The 26,098-nt window shown below is 47.4% G+C and overlaps 1 protein-coding gene and 1 pseudogene across 1 annotated transcript in view; one reads left to right on the top strand and one right to left on the bottom strand.

The window, feature by feature from the left end:
* The window catches only part of GRM8 (glutamate metabotropic receptor 8), a 504,716-nt gene that overhangs the window by 420,366 nt on the left and 58,252 nt on the right, over nucleotides 1-26,098 (top strand). The window contains exon 7 of the mRNA XM_066634671.1: nucleotides 1,395-1,531. Coding sequence (XP_066490768.1) covers nucleotides 1,395-1,531 — 137 coding nt within the window. The remainder of the gene's footprint in view (nucleotides 1-1,394; nucleotides 1,532-26,098) is intronic.
* LOC136657700 (5S ribosomal RNA) lies at nucleotides 23,133-23,247 on the bottom strand (annotated as a pseudogene).

Genomic DNA, 26,098 nt, shown 5'->3' on the forward strand with positions numbered 1-26,098 from the left:
TTTCTTGAAAGGCACATGAGTCCTTTTGACAAGCTGCTAAGAGGCATCTTATCACAGTCTAGGGAACCAATTAATTATTTTAAATATGGCCTTTGTCCATCTTTTTCTAGAATAGAGAGATTGGGAGAGGCTGTAGGCGTGGTAGCTCAGTCCACTTTTCTGCAATAGCTTTACATTGTGTGGAATAGCGGCATCACTGGGGGGTGCGGGCGGGCCACACCGGATGATGAGCATGAGGTGGGGGGGTGACACCACTATTGGCCAAAATTTTTGAAATCTTGAAACTTTTGAATAATACCTTTATGTTACATATCATTCAATGTGTAATTTCGTGCAGAATGCAATGAAACAAACCACACTGAAATATCTCTATTCTATCAAAAGTTATAGCCAAAATTCCAGTGGGGCAGAGTAATGGTGTATCACCACACCCACTGCCTGGGGCACTGCCCTGTCCATTCCATCATAGGGGTGATGTGTTGGCCTCCCACATTGTGTAATGAAAACCCTAATGACACTACTGGTGTGGAATAGAGTGCTATACTAAATACCTGCAACACTCCATATCCACGGAAGATATGTTCCCCGGCCCCCAAGGATATGGAAACCACAAATTTGAGGGAACCCTATAAAAATATACAAAAATGTCATTATTATACCCCCCATCATGCAAATCTGCTAGTGTCTGCAGCCTTCCTGGATCTTTCTGGAACTATGCTGACTAAAAAATGGAAGTAAGAAGCACTCACAGGCACTCACCACAGGAACTGAGACAGAGGACTGAAAAGAACATGATGTTATCATAGAGTTCAAAGAATTTAGCATTGCATTCTTTTCAGTCCTCTTCCCTGCTTCTTGTGAGCGCTTGTGAGAGTTTCATGCTTCCATTTTGTGGTCAGCAAAAGAGCCAGCAAACACCAGCTGCAAACACCAGCAGATGGTGTTTGGAGAGCAAAGGACTGAACCTGCTTCTCTTTCACGGTGACCTGTCCACTCCTCCCCTTTGCAATAGTGCTGAAGTGATGCAATTGTGTAAAGTTTGTGCAGTTGTGTAAAGTGATGTAAGGTGACATATGAATATAACCTATGTGTGTCAGTGTCCGTGAGGTATATCTACCTCTGAGACTGCTTACGTCACACTTACTGCTTACACTGCTTACATCACACTTGCTGCTTACACTGCTTACATCACAAGAAGAGGGTGTTGTTTTTTTTAAGTTGGAAGCATAGAACTCTGTGGAAGAGTTACTCTTGTTATCACATTTTCACTCGAAGATGAGATGGTGGTCTCGATGCCTCGTTTTTCTGACAGTTGTTTTGATCCACACACACAAAACCTGCGCTTTATTTTAACTGACTTTATTGGGTAAGAGTTTCTGTATGATCTTTTCTAGGGAGTGCTGGGACACCTGTTATTTTTAATGAAAATGGAGATGCACCTGGACGCTATGATATCTTCCAATATCAACTAGTAAACAGAACGGCAGAATACAAAATCATTGGCCACTGGACAAACCAGCTCCACCTAAATGTAAGTGACTGCATAGCTGTTTGTTTGTTCAACAATTTAACTCACTTGGGGACTTTTAAGTAAGATGAATAAAATACTCTGACATTCTCTTTAGAGGGTTTTCTTGTGTGTGCTTATAAATTCATCTAAAATGCACTGAGAGACGAATCAATACTAAATTCTATGAGGTTGCAAGGTGAAATGCATGCGTTTACTAGGAAGCAAGTCCTAATCCACTCAGCTGGATTTACTTCTGGCAGGCCTGGGACACGGGGGGCCCTGGGGTCGCGGGAGGCAGAGGCGGGGCACCTCAGGGGCTGGCCTCAGCAATGCCAGCCCAGCTGAAGTGGTTTCAGTAGGGTTGTGAGGGAGGGGGGGGGTTATATTACCCAGGTCCTTCTCCCCACGATCTGGGACTCTCCTAATCCCAGGCTGCTTTGGCTCATGGGCTGACCAGCATCTGCTCTGGCCAGTGTCTTAGCCAGTTCTGCCCTCATCCCTGGCCAGACTGGAGACCAGCCCCCCTTGGCTCTGCTCCTTCCTCCCTGCGAGGGTTATAATGCTGGCCGCCTGAGCCTTCCCTCCCTCTTCTCCCTCCCTCTTCCCTCCCTCTTCTCCTGCCTGAGCTTTCCCTGGGCCTCTCCCTCCTGCTCTGCCTGCCAGCCAGGCTGCAGGGACTGCTTCCCACCCCACTTGCCCCTGGAGTGGACTGGGCTTGTGGGCGGTGTTGCCCCTGCAGACGGGCAAGCAAGGAGGCAACGGCAAGCCCTGGTGCTTCGTGTCATCTGCTGGAAGTTTGCCCTGTCGGTCAGGGACTGGTCTGGTTCCCTACGGTCCCAGTGTGGCTCAGGCCAGCGTGGCTCAGGCCAGGCTTACCGCTGAGTACCCAGTCGTGGCTGGCCGTAGCTTGCTCCCAGGAGTCTGCAGGCCAATCCCCTCTGGCCTTGCTACTGCCTTCCTGGCGGGTGTGAGGGTCTGCCTGTGGCAGCTCCACAGCTCATAAGAACATAAGAACAGGCCCACTGGATCAAGCAATAGGCCTATCTAGTCCAGTTTCCTGTATCTCACAGTGGCCCACCAAATGCTTCATTTCCCCTGCCAACCACAGGGGCTGAGGCAGGCTCCCTCCTCCCACTGCTGCTACCGCCCAGCCTGGGGACTGGCTCCTGGGTGGCTCTACTCTCAGGTAAGTCAGGGGAACCCTGACAACATCTTTGTAAAGATGCATCAGATTCCTCAATGATTCTACAAATCCTTGTAACAAAAGGAGGGGAGGTGTAGGGCAGTGGTTTCTAAATGTCGTATGCCTGAAAATATTGTGATTCCTAATATTGGAAGCCTGTTAGGGTTTCTTAACTGAAAAGATTAGTAATGGCAGACAAGATCCCTTGGGAAAAACAAACAAACAAAAAAACCCAGCTTTTCCACCTCTGTAGATCCTGCAATATACATGCACAGCAGTTGAGGGTTGTGATATTTTCTAGGTTCTCATTCACATTTGTGAAAGGTGTATCCCACCGTTCATGGCCCTGCCTGAAGTGTGTGCATCCTGAGTCCCAGAGTCCTTTGCAGTGGGCAAAGAGTTCACAGCAGATGCTCAAGGGTTCCTTCGAAGAACAAGTCAACATTAAATAGGGCACATTCCAGACTGGCGGATGGGTCTGCGCAAGTCTGTTGCACCGGCCCATCATCGTTGCGAAAGTGCCATAATGCACTTTCGTGTCAATGTTAAGGGGAGATAGGCTGGCACATGGACAGGTGCTGACTTCCTCATGCCGATGCAGGCTGCAGGCAGGGTGCATTTGTACCTGCTGAGCTTGGCCAGTGTGGGAAAGGGGGGGGGGATTGGGGAAGGCAGGGAGAGGAAGGTGTTTAGGGCAAGGGAAGGGCAGACAGGGGGCATTCCCAAGGGCAGGCGAGTAGAGAGCAGGAGGTAGGGACAGAATCTGGTACTTATGCCAGATCCTGACCACTTTCCTGGGCAGCTCAGGGCAGTCCTGAGCTGCTCAGATTTGCACCACCTCTGGAGGTGGCACAGATCTGGGTAACCCCATTGGGACTGCAGTGGCTCTCCCCAGGGTAAGGGAAAAAGTTTCCCCGTGCCGCAGCCTGAGCCTCAGACAGCCCCAAATGTGCGCTGGATACAGTGCAGGCCCACTGGCAAGTTAGGATTGGGCTTCCTGAAAGTAGAGAGTTTTGAAAAAGAAAAGAGTTTTGACCTAGAAATTAGAGCCCGTGTGTTTTTCCACCAAGGAAGAAGCAAGAGACATTGAGAGAATGCTGCTAGTTACACGCTGGTGGAGTAGAATTGGCTATTTTTGCCACATTTAAAATTCAAATTGGGTCTGAACCTTAAAGACTGCATGCGCCGCTAAGTGTTTCTTCACAGACCAAGCAGGCTTCCCGCAGCTCTGCCGCACAGCGTAAGAGGCCCGTGCTTAAACAATAACAAAAATACAGTGTAAGTATTTACAAATGATTGTTCCTCTGAGACTCCTTTGCAGTAATTATCAGTGCGCTACCAACAGTAATGTATATAATAGCTCCCCGTTTCCAGCCGCTCTAGTGATAAACCACCTTTCGGTATCTGCCATTCCTTTTGCTGCAGCTTCTTGGCGAAATGCCATGCGGCTCTTTCTTGGGCACAAACAAAAACCTGCGCTCTTTGTCTCAGGGAACGAGAACGGGCTCGTTCTTCACTACACTGCGCTACACGTGGCCTTCGCAACACTAAAAATGTTTGCGTCACTCTGTTGAAAAGAAAATCAGAGTGCTGAGGAAGGAGCACTGCATCAGGGTGCTTTTTCAATGTGCCAACTTCAGAAGTCTTGGTGAACTAAAGCCTTTGTTCCTAGTTGTGATGCTGTGATGCATTGTGAAATACACTATAGTAATTTCCTATGAAATACATATAATATCCACTGAATCCCCCTTTCTATTTGGTTTTCCACTTTAGCCATATTTAGTTATTTTCCCCAAATCAAGCTGATGGAGTTGATGAGTGGCCAGTAGTTCTTCAGTTATGTAGCTGCTTTTCCAACAAACTCTGTACTGATGTGATATTCAGTGGGCCTTCGGGATCCATTCCAGAACCCTTTGCAGAATTCTGCAGAGAATCAAATGGGGGGGGGCACTATGCAGCACCACAGTTACTTACCGGGGGGGGGTGCACTGAGCCTCTGGAAGTTACGTGTGGCCTCCTGACCTCCTCAGTTCAGATGTGAACTGGAAGGTAGTTCCAGTTCAGTAAACCAGAAATGCCTTCTAGCTGTGTCCAGGAGGCCTTCTGACGTGTAACTGGAAGGTGCTTCCAGTTTTTCCGGCAGATTGGAAAGCCACTTCCAGTAGTGCCTGGGAGATCCTTTGAGGCCCCCCAACCACAGGCTTGGCATCCCCAGATATTCATATCTGTGAATACCAAACCTGCAGGTAAGGAAGTCTCACTGCAGAGGAGATCCACTGGAGATTAGGCAACCTAGGGAGAGGTAAGTAAAACTTTCTTTGGCTGTCTGGTATCTCCCCATGCCCATATAATGTAGCGCACTCTCGTTCAGCAGCCCTAAACACTGTGGGCTGTTGGGGGATAGGATTCGGTCCATAGTCAACATAAGAACATAAGAACAGCCCCACTGGATCAGGCCATAGGCCCATCTAGTCCAGCTTCCTGTATCTCACAGCGGCCCACCAAATGCCCCAGGGAGCACACCAGAGAACAAGAGACCTGCAAGGCCTCCTGGGAATTGTAGTTAAGAACATAAGACGAGCCCCACTGGATCAGGCCATAGGCCCATCTAGTCCAGCTTCCTGTATCTCACAGCGGCCCACCAAATGCCCCAGGGAGCACACCAGACAACAAGAAGACCTGCAAGGCCTCCTGGGAATTGTAGTTTAAGAACATAAGATCAGCCCCACTGGATCAGGCCATAGGCCCATCTAGTCCAGCTTCCTGTACCTCACAGCGGCCCACCAAATGCCCCAGGGAGCACACCAGATAACAAGAGACCTCATCCTGGTGCCCTCCCTTGCATCTGGCATTCTGACATAACCCATTTCTAAAATAACAACCAAGTACTCTGTTCAGTTAATGAACCTTATTACCTAAACAACTACTTGTTTCTGCTTGCCTTGATTTTAGTTTATGTTCCCAATTCTGGTTTTTCATTATTGGCCAGACAGGATTGTTGCCTATATATCCCAGGTGCTATATATTTTGGTATTTATCACGTGGTGTAGATTTAAGAGAGAGAGCTGCACTTGGGCCATTTTAATCTCTTTGGTGCCAGTATTATTAAGAGCCCGATCACAAACTGCTTAAAACCAAAGTGCTGGGATGTAAGCCAGACTTAGTCCCGGTGACCCCCGGGGGATGTAAATTGTCTCATCTAACAAGGCTGTGGATCAAAACTTTGTTGGAGGCCACAAAGCATAAATTGCCTTGTTTTAGCAGGGCTGTAGATCACACTGCTGGTGGCGTTAATTGCAGGCACAACTGTTTAACAGGCGCGTGGTTGAGAATGTACCGCAACTCGAGTGCTAGTGGATCGGAGTGGCTGGAAGACTGAGCTAAGAAGTCTTTCAGCCTGGTTCAAATTTTACCTCTTCTGTGAACTCATTAGAAAGCAGCCTGATACTTGCCCTGGATGCTGGCTGGCACCCCAGAGAGAATATAGAAGCAGGGCCATCCTTAGGGCAATTTGGCAAAATTGGGCCCGCTCCTGGAGGGGCCTACTCTGGGGCAGTGAGCAGAATGCCCTCAGCTGGCACCTCACTCTATAGCTGATGTTTCAGCATTAATCTTCCATGCCAAAGTGTTGCAATGAGAGCATGGTAAGCGGTACATTGCCACTGAATGACCCTCCCTCCCACTCACCCCTGGGTACAACTGGCTTGAAATCAGCCCTCCCCCAGAACCAGTTGTTGGGGAGCGCCAATGCTGAGTGCCTTACCCCAGCTGCTCAACCTGGTCAGTAGGACGGCCCACTGGGGTGGGGAGCCCACGAAAATGTTTCTCATTGGGCCCCGCAGCTTTAAAGGCCAGTCCTGTGTGGGGATGCTTAGAACAGCACAAGCAGGAATGTTAGCAACAACAGCAAGGCGGGCAGATGACCCAAGAACACCAGGGCTCTGGGACCCATCTTTTTCTACCCTACTGTTCCATACAAAAGTACAGGGTCTTCTATGGCCTTGCTTTTGTGCTTTGACGGCCCTTGACTGTCCATCCCTGCCTCAAGAAGGGGGTTTCCGTTGTTCTGCACCAGCCTCAGGCTGTGCCAACAAACTCTTGACCTGCTCTGGGGGCCAATGCTTCAATTAGCATGCAGCTGTTGATTTGAGTCAACCATGGAATTGGAAAGGAAATTTAGGGCTGGGGCCCTTCTTTGGTCCACTGAGGGCCAAATCCTATGCATTTCCCCACTATAACATGCAGCTGTTCTAAAGCAGCAGGAAATGATCGGGAGGCTAGTAAAGGGAAAGGGAGAATATTGTCCCAGACCCTCTGTTAGCTCCTTGACCACCAGTGGGTCTCCTCAGACCTGCATCAGCTCTTTAATGGACACATGTTCGAGTAGACAAAGGGGGCATGTCAGATGGAAGGATTAGCATCAGGCACATGCCAGGTGCCACCCTTCCTGCCTCTGACACACCCCTGGCCCTCCCCCATTTTACCCCATTAAGCCCACCCCCATGCCCCATGATGTCCACCCTGCTGACTTAGCGGTGCTGGTTGCAGCAACTGTTACACTGCACATGCCTGATCTTGGAAGCTAAGCAGGGTCAGGCCTGGTTAGTACTTGGATGGGAGACCTCTTGGGAATACCGGGTGCTGTAGGCTTATACCATAGTCTTTCGAGACTGAAGGTTGCCAACCATTGGGCAGCCTTCTTGCTGCTGCCACGCTCATGGGCCTCAATGGCATCTCCAGCAGTGGTCCAGAAGCACTCGAGTACCCTTGTGATAGCCAAAAAGCATGTTCTGCTGCCACAACTTGTGTTCTGTTGATGGCAACGCTGCATAAGATTGAGCCTAATGACTTTGACCCTAGTGGTGAAGGAGAGAGCAGTAGCTTCCTGCCCCCCTTTCAGAATTTGCATACGGGAGCCTTCTTTTTAAACTGGGAATTCTAACGTTGATCCTTCTAGAGATTTTTTTTCCCCCTGTCTCAACAGAGCAGCAATTTTACCCCATTATCTTAGAATGCAAGGGAGTGGTAACAGGACACAAGTGTCTTGTTGTCTTGTGTGTTCCCTGAGTCATCTGGTGGGCCATTGTGAGATACAGGAAGCTGGACTAGATGGGTCTTTGGGCATGATCCATGTCCTAATTTTCTACTATTATGCTCCAAACTCCTGTGGCACACCTGCGGTCCTTTGTGCCGTGGTGGACCCTTCAGTGGGCTGAGACCTGTGCTCGTCCTGGCTAACCCCTGACCCGTCCATGGGAAAACTTGACATGGGGCCGTTTCTTTTTCCACAGCACCCCCTTCTCAGTCAACACAAGTTGTCACCCTTAGAGAGACCAGAAGATTATTGCCATGGAGTGATAGTCATGGTTGTTCAGGATCATCCAAGCCTTAATTTTTCTAGTCTTTACTCTGGATATACTCAAATGTCTTCTGCTGGTGAATTTGTTCTGCAGGCATCCACATTCTCTCCTCTGGCTCTGTTTCGCAGCTAGTCCTTCTGTTGCTGTGATACCGGCTTCCCCTTTGGGCAGAAAATGCTGACTCTAACCCGAAAAAGACACTGGAAGGCCCCCGCGGGTGCCTCTGTCAGCAGACTTCACTGACTTCAGGGTTCCCTCTAGCTATGGAATTGGTTTCTGCTGTTAGACCTCAGTAATGTAAATGCTTGCCTGCAGGCGCACTAACCTTTCAGACACTTTCTGGAGCAGATGTAGCTTCTAGATAAAGAGTTGGTGCAATTATTATTATTATTATTTTAATGAATAGGGTTCAGAATAGACTCAGACCTTTTGCTTCCCACCAAGTATACAATTTGTGTTTACATGGTAATTATTAATCAGGAATAGCAGTTGATGAAAAGCAAAACAAGGGAGGAATAAGAGAGCAAGACACTCGGTTTCCCTGCTAACTAGGCAAAGAGATGCTTTTTCAAGTGATGCTTCTCTTATATTCGATAGGGAAAGAGTAACTGTCCCTCTTCACCCCAGCACAGTATCCCAGAACACAGCAGTGGTGTTCTGAATACCGTATTTTTCACTCTATAAGACGCACTTTTTCCCCCCCAAAAAGTGGGGGGAAAGTGTGTGCGTCTTATGGAGCGAATTCTGCAAAAAAAAGAAAAAAGAAAACTCCGCCCCTGGCCCCGCCCCCTGCCCGCTCTGCTCGGCTCCGCTTCCCAGGAAAGCGTGGGTGGGGTGGCAGGCTCGCTGAGAAAGCCCACGTGTCTACTCAGAAGTAAGTCTCAGAGTCACTGGGACTCACTCCCAGGAAAGCGGGGGTGGGGTGGCAGGCTCGTAAGTCTCAGACTCACTGGGGCTCACTCCCAGGAAAGCGGGGGTGCGTGGGTGGGATGGCAGGCTCGCTGCGAAAGCCCATGTGTCTACTCAGAAGTAAGTCTCAGAGTCACTGGGACTCACTCCCAGGAAAGGGGGGGGATGGCAGGCTCGCTGAGAAAGCCCACGTGTCTACTCAGAAGTAAGTCTCAGAGTCACTGGGGCTCACTCCCAGGAAAGCGTGGGTGGGATGGCAGTCTTGCTGAGCAAGCCCCTAGAGCAGGGGTGCTCATTATGTCGATCCTCGAGCTACCAGTCACGCATCCCTAGGAGTGAGCCCCTGGCAGGCTTGTGAGCCCAGGGAGCGAGCCTAGGGAGTGAGTCCAGGGAGTCCAGGGAGCCCAGGGACTGAGACGGGCTCCTCCCTGGGAGAGGAGGCGCTGGCAGGCTTTTCTCCCGTCCACTCATCCCTGGGAGTGAGCCCCATTGGCTCTACTGGGGATGACTTACCTTTCCCCTGCTTTTGCACTGGTATGTATGGAGATCTGCACCCCCCCCCACTTCCATCTGTTGGTTCTGTGTGCAAGGGGTTTTGCAATGGTCTTGCTGTGATGTCTATACAGAGATCTTACCTCCCCCACACTTTTCCCCTGCTTTTGCACTGGTATGTATGGAGATCTGCACCCCCCACTTCCATCTGTTGGTTCTGTGTGCAAGGGGTTTTGCAATGGTCTTGCTGTGATGCCTATACAGAGATCTTACCTCCCCCACACTTTTCCCCTGCTTTTGCACTGGTATGTATGGAGATCTGCACCCCCCCCTTCCATCTGTTGGTTCTGTGTGCAAGGGGTTTTGCACTGGTCTTGCTGTGATGCCTATACAAAGATCTTCCTTCCCCCACACCTTTCCCCTGTTTTTGCACTGGTCTGTATAGAGATCTGCTCCCCCCCCCCTTGTATTGGAATCCAGGAAGATCTGGTAAGGAGGTAGATGTGGTGTCAGCAGTGGCCCCTTTAAGGGTAAGGCCTGGGCATCCAGCAGAGTGTGCTGCACAGCTGCAGCCACTGGAAGGCAATAGGGCCCTCAGGGATATAAGGAGTACCAGAGGCAGAAAGGGTTTGTGGGTTTTGAAGGAGTGCAGGTTGGAGAGGAGACTGACTGGGTTTATTGAATTTGGAATCTGACTGTGGATTGTGACTGGACTTGGATACCCTGATGGATTTAACTGACCTACCTGGAACCTGACCTTGGACTGTAATTTGGCTTATTGGCCCTGGACTCTGATTTGGTAACTCTGAATGATGGGACTGATTTACTTGGCATCTGTGGACTGGGACTGGACTAATTTTTGCTTGCTGCACTGGTGAGTTGCACAAGGGGGACTGATCAGCCTTAAGCGGGCACGAGGCCCAGTGGATTGGGATTTGGCAGAACATCATTGTAGCAGAAAGATAACGTGATCCCCTATTTGTGTGCACCTGCTTTTGTGAGCTTCATAAATTCTGACTCTAGTGATGATGAGTTCTTGGTGTTTCCAGAAAACTAGAGTGCTCAAACCTTTAAGTCTCTCCATTTGTTAATGACAGTGATAATGGTTCTTAATGCCACTGTTGACTGCTGTTCACTTTACATGGTTCAAATGTTATTCTGTTATAGTTTATTAAATATTTTATTACACTATTTGGTTCAGAATATTTTTTCCTTGTTTTTCTCCTCTAAAAACTAGGTGCGTCTTATGGTCAGGTGCGTCTTATGGAGCGAAAAATACGGTACTTTTATATTGTGAGCCCTTTTGGGACTGGGAGCTATTTAGTTATCTGGTTTTCTCTATAAACTGCTTTGTGAACTTTTTTTGTTGAAAAGTAGTATATGATTCTTCTTCTTCTTCTTCTTCTTCTTCTTCACCGCCACCGCCACCGCCACCGCCACCGCCACCGCCACCACTACTACTACTTCTAGCTTAGGAGAGGGAGAACGTTTGGGTTCTAACGCATTCCCACCTTTTGCGACACAGCTTTCCAAATGGAGAAAAGTGTCCCATTGAACCTGATTCTAGCACCTTCTGTCACAGGGATGCACAAGTTTTGACCTGCCAAACTGAACACTGGCCACGGCGCAGTGACTCCCTCAGAGTCACTGATCAGCCTCTGGTTTTTGCTGCCCAGTGGAGATGAAATTTCTCAAGTACCTGGGGGGCCCTCACCAGTTAGTGAGCTACATTTGACTGCAGAAGTTCTAATCGATCAGATCAAATGTCCATCGTCAGCACAGCTGGTGGAAAGCACTCTTAAGCAGCTGCAAAGCTGAGCCCAAACAAGGGTTCGGGGGAAGTTTCAGTGGCAATAGCAGTGGCTTGGAGCATTCTACAGCAGCCATGTTGGTGGCCGCCATCTTTTTAAAACTATAATGCAATGTCCCTGTCCCCAGCAGTGCATTCAGTGTTGCAGTGCTGAAGGTGCTGCTTTATAGGAAATGCTGCAGCAGCCCCCCCCTCCAAGGAACGCAGAACATCAATTGGTCAAAGCTCTGGTGTCCATGCATCTGGTGTCAGCACTGGCCAGAAAAGCATTCAACTCGCGTGAAGTGCGTGACTGAACTTATTTGGAGTATATCTGATTTTACTTATTCTTGAGACATTTTGACCTCTGATTCCTAGCAGCTGCACCCAAAGCATTTCACAACATAATTTAACAACTATGTTGATTTTTCATAACGAACACGAGGCACATGAACCAGAATCTTTGTCTCCCTTAAAAATAAAATCATGTTTTATTCATTTAGCAACAGCGTTTGCACCCTGGTCACACGTATGGCTTCGTTCCAAAATGTGTGGATTTAGCAGATTTGTATTCTCAGCCGTATAATTTCCACAGGAGGAAAGCTGTTAAGAACAAGCTTGAGCAGTCCTTGGCATTTATAAATTAGGAAATCTACTTCCTTTCGTGATTAATAATGAATCTGCTTTTAGAATTGGGTCATTTACCAGTGTATGCCATGTGCTACTTAGAAATGCCTACTGAAAAGCCTTTTTTTTTTTTTGCCAGAAGGGTCTAGAACAGGGGTGCCCAAACCCTGGCCCTGGGGCCACATGCGGCCCTCGAGGCTTCTCAATGTGGCCCTCAGGGAGCCCCCAGTCTCCCATGAGCCTCTGGCCCTCCGGAGATTTGTTGGAGCCTGCACTGGCCTGACGCAACTGCTCTCAGCGTGAGGGCGACTGTTTGACCTCTCGCGTGAGCTGTGGGATGAGGGCTCCCTCCACTGCTTGCTGTTTCATGTCTGTGATGCAGTAGCGGCGACAAAGATGAGGCCAGCCTTGCTTTGTGCAAGGCCTTTTATAGGCCTTGAGCTATTGCAAGACCTTCATTCATTCATTCTTTCATATAAGTTCATCTTTAATATATTCATTTATGTAAACTTATGCAAATTTATTCAAATTTTAAATGTAAATTAATTCTTCCCCACCCCGGCCCCCCGACACAGTGTCAGAGAGATGATATGGCCCTCCAGCCAAAAACTTTGGACACCCCTGGTCTAGAATATGCTTTGCCTGAGCCAGAAATACAGTTTGGACTATAATTTTTTTTTCAAGATGAGTTTGGTTCAGCATGCTTTGGAAATGCTGCTGCTTCATCTCAAAGAATACAAGATACCAAAATGAAGGCTACCTTTTGGACTGAAGTTCCAAGTTCAATCCCTGGCATTTCCCGGGGTGATCCCTCTTTGAAACGCTGGAGAATTGCTATAAGTCAGAGCTGAAGATATTGAGCTACATGGATTCTGTAGGGCAGTGGTTCGCAAACTTACCTGGGTCACGATGCCCCTGCAACCTCTTCTTCCCAGCTCAGCTGGGCACTGCCATCTTGGATCTCACGAGATCCAAGATGATGGAGCCCAAACCTTGTACGTTTTTGTGAGAATCAAGATGGCAGCACCCAAATCACAGAAGCTTTGGGTTCCCCCATCTTGGATCTCACGAAATCCAAGATAGCAATGCCCAGGATAACAGGTAGGAGGGGCCGCAGGAGGCATTCTGCAGGGCTCCTGTGAGTGTGCCACAATGCCCTAGGGCAGGTCCCTCCAAACCCTGGCCCACAGGCCAGATTTTGGGTTTGGGAGAATCCTTCTCCTGTGAGTGGTACTCACTGTTCCAGCATGCTGTGGCTCTTCTTCAACCCCAATTAGGATGATGTGATGCTCTGGGTAGTCTGGGTACTGTCTACCCAGTGCAGGGTCAGCTGGGGCATTGCACCATAGATGCGACTGCCCAGAGCATCATGTTGTTCCAATCCGGGGCGAAGAAGAGCTGTGGCATGCTGGAACGGTAAGCGCCGGTTGTGCCAGGGAAGGCATTCCCAGTGTGAAGCTGTCTCCGGTTTGGAGACTGCTGCCCTAGGGTATCAAAAAGCATGCTTTGGGAACCCCTGCTGTAGGGATTAATGAGTTTGTGCCCATTTGGTATAAATGTAAAAGAGCAATTCTACAGCTGTTGACACATTCTTTTGATAATTCCTACCTGTGTAACCAGTCCCTGTGACACTAGGTATCTGTTTTTGTGCTATAAGTTGCCTCGAAGTCTCCTCAAAGCCTCAAACCTGTGGTCCATTTTGCTATACTGTAAAACCACTTTGTTTTGGCTGTTATAGTGTTAAACTTTCAACATTTGATGTTGCAAATTGCACAGTCCTGAGCACCATGCTTCAGTTTTGTTCTGTGTGTGCAAAGAGGCTCTCTGTTGCATGCATGGAGGATTGGCCAGCTTAAAGAGGAAATGAGAGAAGACTCTAGAGAACCAGTGAACAGAAAAGACTTTTTAAATATAGTACTTAATCCCATAGACACACTTGAGTATGAAGATGGGGTGAGTCTTGAAATGTGTGATTTTCTGCAAAGTGTCTTGTTCCAAGTAAGCACAAGGGACTAACAAAAAGATACACAGTTTTGGGCTAAAAGCAGGTTACTTGCACATCCATTCCAACTTTACAAAATTAATGTGTTTACATATAACAAGCATGGCTTAGTGTGCATCAAAAAAAGTATTATGAGGAATCACAGTTTATGAAGTTCCGGTGTGCAGGTTTTTTCATGTTCAATACTGTGACTAAAAAGGGAGACTTCCCCATCCCAGATCCATTCCTGAAAATACTCTCCCCGACTTTCTCTGTAGCACATGATGGCTCCAAGCCAAAGTAGGCAAAGGCTGCAGGATAACAAAGGAGAATTGCTAGCCTCTGCGAAGGCAGAGAGACCCGAGTGTTCAATAGGTTTGACAGATGAGCACAACTCATGTTATATTCTGCCTCTCTAATAGAGTCTGAATTCATCAGGGAGACTCTTTGCAGGAAGTGTAGATGCCAGACTTAACAGCCTGATCAATAGCTGCAGGCCAAAGATGGGAGGTTTATGTAGGCCAGTCTTCAAAAGCAGCCTTGGTGGGGTGGGATGAAGCTTCAGAAACTTTCACCATTGAGTTAGGATACCGAGGGAGGGATGGCAAGCTGTACATGATTGTGGAACACGGAGACTGCATTTCAGTATGTCGTCGAAAACGTTGCTTTTACAGGAGGAAAAATGCAGTGAAATTAATTATGGACAGTGAAAAATGCACTTTGTGTAAATCACTTGTCAAACAGCTGGCTTACAGTCCAGCCAGGGAGGAAGTGATAGACAGATTGCTTGTCTTATACCCTTTTATACCTGGGTGGTCAACTTTGCTTAACGCAGGAGTCGCATATGATAATCTTCAGATATTTGACAGCCACAAGAGAGTTGTTTGAGAGCCGCAACATTTAAGAAGCATTTAAATTCTGGGCAGCCCAATTCTAACCTGTGCTTGAACAAGCAGGCAACAGTGGCCTATGCTGTATCCAGCCCAGGTTAGGTATAGGCTGGAGCTTACCCAATGTCAAGCCCCAGCTTGCCCCATGGGGTTGCTTGGATCTGAGTCAGCTATTTAGCTGGTGGAAATTCGAGCAGCCCATGTAAGGCTGCTCAGGCCAGGGACGGGATCAGAATGTGACTTGTGCTGCTACAGCCAATCCCGTGCCTCTCCCAGGCCTGATCCACCTCCCATTCTGCTCTTCCTTGCCCAAAAAATCCCCTCCCGACATCCCAGAATGGCCACCTTTTCCCACCCCCCTGCACAGTCCAGCATACATCAGGCAGGTACAGGGTCTGGATATGGCCCTCCTGTGTCCAACTAACACCAAGTTGGTGCAAACATGAATGTTTGTGACACTTGGGAGCTAGTGCAGGGGACTTGCACTGGCCCAGAGCGCTGTTTGGATTGCACTCTAAATATATTTATTCACCATGAACTTATGCTTTAACACGGTGGATTCTGTTTATACCTGGTAAATAATGATAAAGCTTGAGAATTTCTTACTTACCTTTTAGATTAATTGTGATGCAAAAAGGAGTTCAGCCAACATATTTCCATTATATGTCAAAGAGCCGAATGTAGCTCACAAGATGCTGTTTGGCCAACCCGGTTATATACAGAACACGTAGCTACTTTTTTCTCATTAACCAAATTTCCCTCTCCCCCCTCCCCGCAAAAAAGAATCAGCAATATCACACACTGAGTAAACAAGTAAAAAATCCTCATTAGAAATATTCCAGGCTGCTAATGCAACTGTTCCTGCTGGAGAGTCTAGACAAATATGGACGTCTACAACCGTATCTTGTCTGGGTCAGCAGAAGCTGAGTTTCTGAAATGAAGCATGAGGGATGCTTAGAAAATTCTGTAGCTGTAAGTAGATGTGATGAAAAATTTATCTTTGAATTTATTACAAGATTCTGGCTCAGGTAGTAAGTGCACTGTCATTTTTGCGCTTATGTAATTGTCTTCTGGTTCAGACAGACTTGAAATCGACAGTAAAAGGGCATTGGTATGGTTTTATCTGCTTGTGGTTGCTGTCTGCTATGTAAGAAGCATAGAATAAATAATACCAGACTGATACATATCTGTTCTTTACAAAAGGAACAGTTGAAAGATAATCTATTCCTTTGGCTATTCCTCCCTCCTTACTCAAGGCATTTGACAGTACTGGTAGGAATTAGAAGACCTATAAAATTACACAAAGTGTCAAGACAGTGGATAGAGCAGTGATATTCCACCAGTGTACAGTGACACATTGGTGTGCCACCAATGGTCCACTGGTATGCTGCGGGATTTCAGAGGAGGGTCGTTTATTAGTAAGGCCGGTGGGAGATGTGAGCCTCCCACTGGCAACATGTTTTGTAAAAAATATGATGCTGTAAAAATATGATGGTGTGCCTTGACAGTTTTAGCACCTTGTCAGTGTGCCATGAGATGGAAAAAGTTGAAAATTGCTGGGATAAAGATTCTCTCTCTCTCTCTCTCTCTCTCTCTCTCTCTCTCTCTCTCTCTCTCTCACACACACACACACACACACACACACACACACAAACACACAATGTTAGAACCAGGGGTCATTCAATGAAACCACCTGGCAGAAGATATAGGATGGACAACTATAGATAGATATAGGTATAGGATGGACAACTAGAAGCACTTTTTCACACAGCGCATAATTAGTCTGCAGAATTTCTTTCCACAAGATGTGGTGATGGCCAACAGCTTGGATGGAGCTCAAGGTGGTGTGCACAATTCCTCCCTTTCTTTTCTCCTCACAACCACCGTGTACAATGCTTATCACAACCCTATGGTTGTGGTAAGTGAGGTTGAGAGATAGTGACTGATCCCCCATGAAGTTTCATGGCTGAGTGAGGATTTGAACCTGAATCTTCCATGTCTAAGTCCAACATCGGAGCCATGACACTATCCTGGTTTTTGTAGGAGCATTGTACTGTGTAGACTGTACTGTATTGAAGACGGCAGTGTCTTCGCTGAAATACGGCCTTTGAATTTAACTGTAGGAACTACTTCATTATGTTTTTTATTGAAAATTAAACAGTACTTTAACCCCAAAGGCAAAATTGGGTCGTTGATTAAATTACCTTTGGTTGTTGTGATTTGCTTTCAGAAGCTGGAACTGTCCTAGTAAATTAAAAATCATTAAATAGAGGGGGAAAAAAACTAATCTAGAGTGGGTTTCCTCCCCCCCCCCCCGCAGTGGTTTATAAGACATACGTAACAAAACTAACTACAGAGACTTCACAGTTCATTACCCTAAGGCACAATCCAGCCAGAGTTAAATACGTTTAAGGCCCATTGATTTCAGCGGTGAGTTAAGCTCAACTCTTTCCAATTCAAATTGTTTGGAATTAGGGCTGGCTCTTTGGAAGCAAACTTTGAGTGTTTGATTGACCCCAACATGTGTTGAGTGATATCTACATAAAGCAGGAAGAGAACGGACAGTGTGGGTATGATTAATCCGTTAAGCACAGTATTATAATTATAGCTTTAAGAAGTATTTACTGCTTTAAAAATTCAGAGAATCTTAGCAAGAGGTGTTAGAGTTGTTGAGTTCCATGTTCATTGAATCAGCACCATTCTGGATGGCCTTGCATTCCCCTTGCCTGGCCTTCAGAAGGAGCAAGGCATGTTTGCCTACTCACGAGTAAACACACACTTGTGGCTCTGTTTCGCTTTCCATAGGGCTCAATCCATTTTCCTTGTTGGCTGTCGGCTTGTCGTTTCAGGACCCACTAACAATCTCGTCACAATCCACTGGTGGGTCGTGACCTACAGTTGGGGAAACACTAGACCAGGGGTGCTCACACTTTTTTGGCTCGAGAGCTACTTTGAAACCCAGCAAGGCCCGGAGATCTACCAGGGGGGAAGGAAGCGTCTGACAGATACCCCCTTTAATGTATGGAGCCCCTGCTGGAGTCTAGTCAGTTTTGTCAGTTTTGTTGCTGCATGCCTGAAGAGCAGCTAAAGTGTCAGTTTCAGTGTCAGTTTAGCTAAATGTCAGTTTCGTCTAGTCACTAGACAAAACTGACATATTAACAGTTTGGAGAGACAGGGCTCTGTGATCTACTCATTTTGCCTCATGATCTACTGGTAGATTGCGATCCACTTATTGAGCACCCCTGCACTAGACTATTGGATTCCTGGGATAGGGGTCTGCAAAACGGTCCTTGTTGGAACAGCTGCTAGTGGGGAGCAAGGAGAAACAGAGAGTGTAGCAAGGAATAGACAATAGAGCCATTCACACCTGTTTTCTGGTACACTCAGTGTTGTGAGGGAGAGTGATGTCATGTATATTTAGTGGTACCCTATAGGGGGCAAGAGCATGGTGGCTTGGAATATAACCTTTCCCTCTCCTGGAGAAGGGGGCTGCAGTAGAACTCTGCAGAGGACTACTGGCCACCCTCCTGTGGCAAAGGTGCAGTCCTAAAAAAAAAAAAAAGGAGTGAGATGACTCTTTGGCCAGCAGTAGCAATGGGTGGAGTCCCTGGCATTCAGCAAAAGGATGTAGACGCTCCTTGCTCCTAGCTGTTGCAAAAGAAAAGGATGGTTAGGCACCAGAGGTGACAGCAGAGACACATTTGATAACTCTGGAAGGCCAGAATGGAGATGGGGTGGAGACATGAGAGCGGGGATGCAGCATCAGTACATTGCAACATGGAATTCCCCCACATTGCTTACCCATGTGGGGTGCATGGTCCTTTCATTGGGCTGTCTGTTCATGCTTGTTGTTTGCCAGTGACGTGGGCTTCATCACAAGATCGACCTGTGCAAATCCAGCCCTAGGATGTGAATTTGGTGCGTTGGGTGGGCAGACCTAGCGTGAGCGGCAACCAAGCTGTGTCAGGAATAATGAAAGGATTATTTGAAGCCCTCTCTGGAACCCGTTCTCAGAGTACATTTACAATTAATGATGCATGAATTCTCGACGCCCAGACGCAAGCACTTCACACTTGAACCGAAGAACCCGTTATGTGCTCGGTATATTATGCGCGGTAATAACACCCCTTTCTAAATAGACTGTTATTCAAGTCATGTTTAAGATGGTTTCCGACTCACTTCGTTTGCTAAAAAGTCTTACAAACGGTGCGCAGGCAGGCTGCAGACAGGACCATCTGAAAAGGGGTGTATTAGGAATGGGAAGAGCAGCTGTACCCCCTTCAAATTGCACATACCCAGTTCTGGAATGTGCTGGGAAAATTGCACTTTGCTGAGCTTTCTCCTGACAGTGAGTGGAGACAGTGAGTGGAGTCAGTGAGTAACCTCTCCTTTCTCCATACATGACATAGCAGCAATTGAAACAAAGGAAAAAAAAAAAATGTTTGTGGCTTAAATTCACAGGCTGCATTTCCACTACAACCAGAAGAATCTGTAACAAAATCTGGACAATCTGTACATTGTTAGGAAGGGCACCAGAATGAGGTCTCTTGTTATCTGGTGTGCTCCCTGGGGCATTTGGTGGGCTGCTGTGAGATACAGGAAGCTGGACTAGATGGGCCTATGGCCTGATCCAGTGGGGCTGTTCTTATGTTCTTAAACTACAATTCCCAGGAGGCTTTGTAGGTCTTCTTGTTGACTGGTGTGCTCCCTGGGGCATTTGGTGGGCCACTGTGAGATACAGGAAGCTGGACTAGATGGGCCTATGGCCTGATCCAGTGGGGCTGTTCTTATGTTCTTATGTACTGGTGGGTCTTACATTTATTCAGAACGTTTATTTTTATTCATTCATTCATTCCATATTTTTATATGCCCCCTTCCTCCAAAGAGCTCAGGATGGTGTCCATAGTTCCTTCCCTCCTTTTTGTCTTCACAACAACCCTGTGACGTAGGTGAGGCTGGAAGAGAGTGACTGGCCCATGTTCACCCAGGAAGCTTTGTGGCTGAACAGGGATTTGAACTTGGAACTGCTATATCTGACTCCTGAGCCACTACACTTGGCGCACAGATGGTGTTAACAGGATCCCAAGGCCTTTTGCTTTGTCTTTTCCCAACCCCATCTCTTGGCCAATGCTTGACTTTGATGCATGGCATTATCACCCATGGCCAGTCCATCCATGAGGCCTCCTGCTTCCACTTGCACCTAGGTGGCTCCAAATTGGAGCCATTCTGGAAGGGGGTAGGTGATGCAGTGGCTGGAATTGTCTCACCGGAAGGCCTCAGATGCCTCTTCCAGGCCAGCAACCCACTCAGAATGGCCCTCAGAAGTGTCCGGAAGGGACTTCCATTTTTAGGATGCAACTTACAGTTTGACTGGAAGTCACCTCAAGATGCTTCTGCTGACCATTCTCAAGTCTGTAGAAGCCAGTAAAGTAGGTTATGGACCCAGTGCAACCCAGAAGAGGACTCGAGGGCCTCCCAAAGAGGCATTCCAGTCATTGTGTCATGAACACCATGGAGCATGAGGTTATTTGACAGCATGAACTGTTTGGGAACGGCTGCTGTAGGTTTTTATCCACATCTGTGCCATGTGCCAAGGCTATTTTTCTGCCAGATGGGTCTTAGCTGAAAATCCACAAGACAAGGCAGCTGGATGATTCCCAACATGTTCTTGGTTGGCAACCTTCAGTCTCGAAAGACTATGGTATAAGCCTACAGCACCCGATATTCCCAGGTGGTCTCCCATCCAAGTACTAACCAGGCCTGACCCTGCTTAGCTTCTGAGATCAGATGAGATTGGGCATCTGCAGGTTAACAGTTACTTGAGACTTCAGATAGCAATCCAGACCTAGCCGATGTCTTCCCTTGTTAAATTTCCAGAAATCACACATGGCAATCCATTCAAACTGAGAGAGAGAGAGAGAGAGAGAGAGAGAGAGAGAGAGAGAGAGAGAGAGAGAGATTTAACCCTCTGCACACACCCAGTTTTAGAAGCAGCGCGATTTTCTTTTGTCTGGGTAAAAATGACAGATTGGGAACTAATTACTATGCAGAGATCAGACTTTTCCCTAAGAAGAATTGGCAGGTAGATGTAAGGGGAGTAGCTTTACTTTTATTACCGTTATCACAGCGACAACTGATAAACTTAAAATAATATCAGTTTATGCCACCTAGTCTAGTGTTTTGAAATGTTTCAAGCTTTACAGCATAAATGAGAATGCAAGAAAATAGAACTTGAACACTATTTGCATTTTCAAACAACAGTTCTTTCTTTGGTTTACCTTTCAGGGCACCTCCTTAATTCACTTTGTATGATTTTATCAGAATGTTTTACAATAATTTGCAATAGAGGTTCAACCAACCGGAATGGTCTTGTGATTTGCACTGATGCAGTGGAGTGATTGACTTGTTGCAATGGCCCCTTGCCCAATGATCCTGTCCATTATGTATGTCCATTAAATCCATTAAATGTCAAGGGAGGGCACCAGGATGAGGTCTTTTGTTATCTGGTGTGCTCCCTGGGGCATTTGGTGGGCCGCTGTGAGATCCAGGAAGCTGGACTAGATGGGCCTGTGGCCTGCTCCAGTGGGGCTGTTCTTATGTTCTTAACTACAATTCCCAGGAAGCCTTGCAGGTCTCTTGTTATCTGGTGTGCTCCCTGGGGCATTTGGTGGGCCGCTGTGAGATACAGGAAGCTGGACTAGATGGGCCTGTGGCCTGATCCAGTGGGGCTGTTCTTATGTTCTTAAACTACAATTCCCAGGAGGCCTTGCAGGTCTTCTTGTTGTATGGTGTGCTCCCTGGGGCATTTGGTGGGCCGCTGTGAGATACAGGAAGCTAGACTAGATGGGCCTATGGTCTGATCCCGTGGGGCTGTTCTTATATTCTTATGTTCTTAAATGGCCCCTTGTCCATGATCCTGTCCATTATGAATGCTCTGCACTAGGGGACGGTGTTACCAGGCGTGCTTTTGGGACACGGGTTAATACGGACATCTATGTGATGTGCTGTGTGCAGTGGCTTATGGAACAGTTCGGTGCAGAAGGAATAGGGAGGGGGGATGGGGTGGTGCAACAACATTAACAACATTGTGGAGAAGAGGAATCAAAGTGTCAGTGGAGGTGCATGTGAGTTCTGCTGCTTTTCATGTGCCCATTACAAAAAACCAAGACCACACCTTTCAATTCTCCAGACAGTTCTGGCTTCAATTCTGAATGCTCTGAGAATGCAGTTTCCCCCATCACAAGGCTATAAAAGAAATTAGATGAAGTAATGAGGACACATCCATTGCTAGCTATGGTATGCGCTGCATCTGGGTCCAGTGTTAGCATGCCTGTAAATACCAAATGCTGGAAGAAGGGTATGCCTTTACCCCACACCCACCAATAAAACACCAGACTGCAGCTTGGAGTTCACCTGGGCCACTTTTATTAACAAGTTTAACAACAAAATGCAGCAGGGCTGGTTTAACTATCAAAGCCAACCTCCCAGCGTGCACTAAGAGGAAATTACTCTAGTCGTCTACCTCCCCCGCAAGTATCTTAGGGCAAACCACCCAACTCGAGATGAAGTCCAGTCCAACATCTGAGTTAGCCATCCTCGTCGCCCCTGAAGGGTTAGGGCAGCTGAACTGCTCAGCCTGCAGGACGAGTCTTGAAAAGCTTTCACAGTTCGGTCAAGAGCTTGCCAGCTGGTCAGGCACCATAAGAGCGGTCCTGGCCCACCCCTGACCTTGCTGCCTCAGATTGGACACCAGATGTAAAAAACTCCCTACACAACCCCACACACGTCATGCCAATTGACTAAGAAATGAACTGACCAATGATTGCCTAGCCATTTAAACCCATAACTCACCCTAGCCAGTCTGGGGCAGGTGAGAGAACGGCCAACTAAGGCCGATCGGGATTGCAAAAAATTCCTACCTGGCCTTCAAAAGAGCAACCAGGTACTCTCAGATTGTATAGAGGGTGGGAGGGCAGGTGAAGCTGCCAGGTCAAACGGAGCTCAGGTGAGAAAATGCATGCCTCAAGTGAGCTCAGTCCTGCCCCAGCCAGTCTCCTCCAATTGGAGGGAAGCCCCAGCCTGGAGCATGAGATGGGACAATAGACTGTTAGTGCAGATTGGGCTCTAATGATTTTTCTCTCTTCCGTGTGGCTTCTTAAAGGTGCCTGGGTCACTGTGGCAAACAGGACGCCAGACTAGATGGGCTTTTTTCTAGCAGGGCTCTTCTTATCCTCTATGAAAATGCAGCCCCTTTCTTTTCAGTCTTTTGGTTGGCAACCTTCAGTCTGGAAAGACTATGGTATAAGCCTACAGCACCCAGTATTCCCAGGAGGTCTCCCATCCAAGTACTAACCAGGCCTGACCCTGCTTAGCTTCAGATATCATGGTATAAGCCTACAGCACCCAGTATTCCCAGGAGGTCTCCCATCCAAGTACTAACCAGGCCTGACCCTGCTTAGCTTCCGAGATCAGATGAGATCGGGCATGGAAGGACTATGGTATAAGCCTACAGCATCCAGTATTCCCAGGAGGTCTCCCATCCAAGTACTAACCAGGCCTGACCCTGCTTAGCTTCCGAGATCAGATGAGATGGGGCAATTGAAAATGCTTTTAGCGCACTGTGCAGGCGACACTTGAGGCCTCTGGAAACTTGACTTAAAGTTCCTTGAGGAGAGTCTTGATGGGAAAGCAGTGTGCCATAAAGAACACAGATAGAAATGGACAATGTAGAAAAGGACCTTTGTTTCTTCCTTTCTGTTTAAAAGAATGCCCCCAGCCCTGAATCTGTGTGCATTAATGGCAACTGCAGGCACAATCCTTGAAGCCAGCACAGCCCTTTCTGCGCTGGTTCTGAGTGTCGCGAACATGCCATAAAGCACTTTTGCTTTATGGCAAGATCTGGAAGCACCAACCCAAAAGCTTGTGCCGGCCTGTCAGTGCCACATCCTAGCCCAGCGCCAGACAGAGCAGGTAGGATTGCACCGGGCGTGGGGAGGGTGGCGGGAGGACGGTTTGGAGGAGGGGAGGGGGCATATTTGGTCATGGGAGGGCGGAATGAGGAAGGATTGTCCGAAGAGGTGTTGGGATCAACAACGGCACCATATTCTAAGCCCCCTCTCGGCCAACCCAGCGTTACACACTGCTTCCTGGATTTGCACCAGTTAAATAAGTGGAGCGGATCTGAGAAGCTTCATAGGGATGGTTGGGGCTTTACTTGGGGTAAGAGGAAATACATTCCCTTACTCTAAGGAGACCTCCAGCCACCTCCTAAGCTGCACTGGACACAGCACAGGCCATGAGGCCTGGTTGCACCACCGCAGTTTAGGGCTGTAAAATTACACAGATGCTAACCTATTAATTGAGTCAAATGGAAATTACTTCTGGAGTGCCATACGAAACAAAGCACTCCGTCTCTACCTGAAAACTAATAGGCAGCTGGCAGAGATTTTGGTTCAGTAACCTTATGCGCTCTCTCTTCCAAATGTGTCTCTCCCAGTGCGCTTCTTCAGTTAAATAGCATAGCGGCCTGGGCTGCAGCTGCTTTGGAGGCAAAGAGCTTTGCGACCGCATTGTTATTCATCCCTGATTCTACTTCTCAATTTCTTCTTCCATCCTGCGCTCACTGTTATCTCCCAACTGTTGCCCCTAGATCAAACCCTTTTCTTCTTGTGAGCAGAAGATAAACAGCAGAGCTTTAGGATTACCTGCCTCTGCGACTAAGTAGAGTCTAAAGCCAACAGAGAGGATAAGGAAGTTTGTAATCAGTGCTGGTGGGACAGAATCTCACGAGTCTGCAGATGTCCAAGTACAAAATGTGCACCTGACCCAGTGGCATAGCTAGAGCGGGTGCAGAACACTAAGTTTTGCAGAGAGCGTCCCCACGGCATGCACGTGACTGCTCCCCTTCGGAGCCATTCCAACGGTTTACTTAGTGCCACCAGAGGTCTCTTCTGGTCACCTCAGAATGGCTCACAGAAGCATACAAAAACTACTTCCGGTCAAACCAGACATTACCTCCAAAAACTGAATGTAGCTTTTGGAGGTTTCTGAGGCCCACAGAGGCCAATAGCATGGCCTGGCGTGACCCGGAAAAGGGTTCTGGAGGCACCAGGTAAGTCAATCCAGCCAGCAGTGTTGCTGGGCCAGTCCCCCATTCCAGAAGGCTCCAGAATTTGCAGCCAAACACTCAAACGTGTGGGTGCTCATGACCCATCGCACGTGGGCTCTCAACCCATCAGTGGGTCATAAGCCATATTTTGGGAAACCCTGGATTTAGATGTACCTTTGGCGTGATGCAACAGGACTTTTCCTATGTTCTCTGCATTATTCTCTGTGTTTTCTGTTCTCCTTCTTGCTGGGGGGTCCTAAGCTTTTATTTTCCCATATGTAAATGTGGTGCTTTTTTTTTTTTTTTTTTTTTTTGCTTTTTTGTCCACTTCCCCCATGCCTTTTTTATGGGAAGCTCTGGAAAGCATGATAATATACGCATGCTTGATTTAGAAATGGAACATTACTGAAATCATGTATTAAAAAGGAGAATGACTAGAACTCTTATCAGAGAATATTACCTTTCTGAAGCTCCAGGCAGGAAGACTGTCAGAAAAGCACAAGTGTGACAACTAATATTCAATCAGTAGACACATATCAGATGGAGGGGCACTGGCTGTTCTTCGAAACCTTGGCAAATACAGTAATGAAACTGACTGTCAATCCAGATTCCTGGCAGCTTTTATTTCTGCCTCTGCTTGCATCCTGATGGATTGGTTGCCCTTGACTTGCTTCCTATCTGCTGCCCCAGTTAAACATTTGTAATTTCAGCATGTAACTACAACCAGCCTGTCTCCTGAGATATCAAAGCTGTGTTGAGGACTGAACCCAGGGCTCTTCCTGTGATTTAAAATGAATTAAGTTTTCTTTTGCCCAGATGGTTTCAGACTCATTTCTGAAACGGTCCAAGTGACTTGCTTTCAGGAGTTGCATTTGACATTTATGGAACATCGCAACCTAAAGGACTGAGTACAAAGGTTCCCTTTCTATGACAGAAGGGTTTTCTCAGGAGGAAGACTCCATTGGAGGAGGAGATTATTTAAATATTGGAAACCTTAAATATGGAAAACATAATTCACGTGGCTATGGATACCTGTTGAGGAATGGCCTTCAGAGAGTCTCAAATATATCCGATCGTAACTGACATTGATATGCCATTCGTTTGAAAACCAATAAACTCAAGAGGCCGTCCATCCATTGAGCACATGTTGGTTGGTTTCTTTCCTTCCAATTTTGTATATCTGTTTTTTTTGCTCTTGTGGTAACACAGAGTCCATTCACTATGACCCATACTTAATCTCCATGTTATA

The sequence above is a fragment of the Tiliqua scincoides genome, chromosome 7 (genome assembly GCF_035046505.1).
Source record: "Tiliqua scincoides isolate rTilSci1 chromosome 7, rTilSci1.hap2, whole genome shotgun sequence".
NCBI classification, from domain to species: Eukaryota; Metazoa; Chordata; class Lepidosauria; order Squamata; family Scincidae; genus Tiliqua; species Tiliqua scincoides.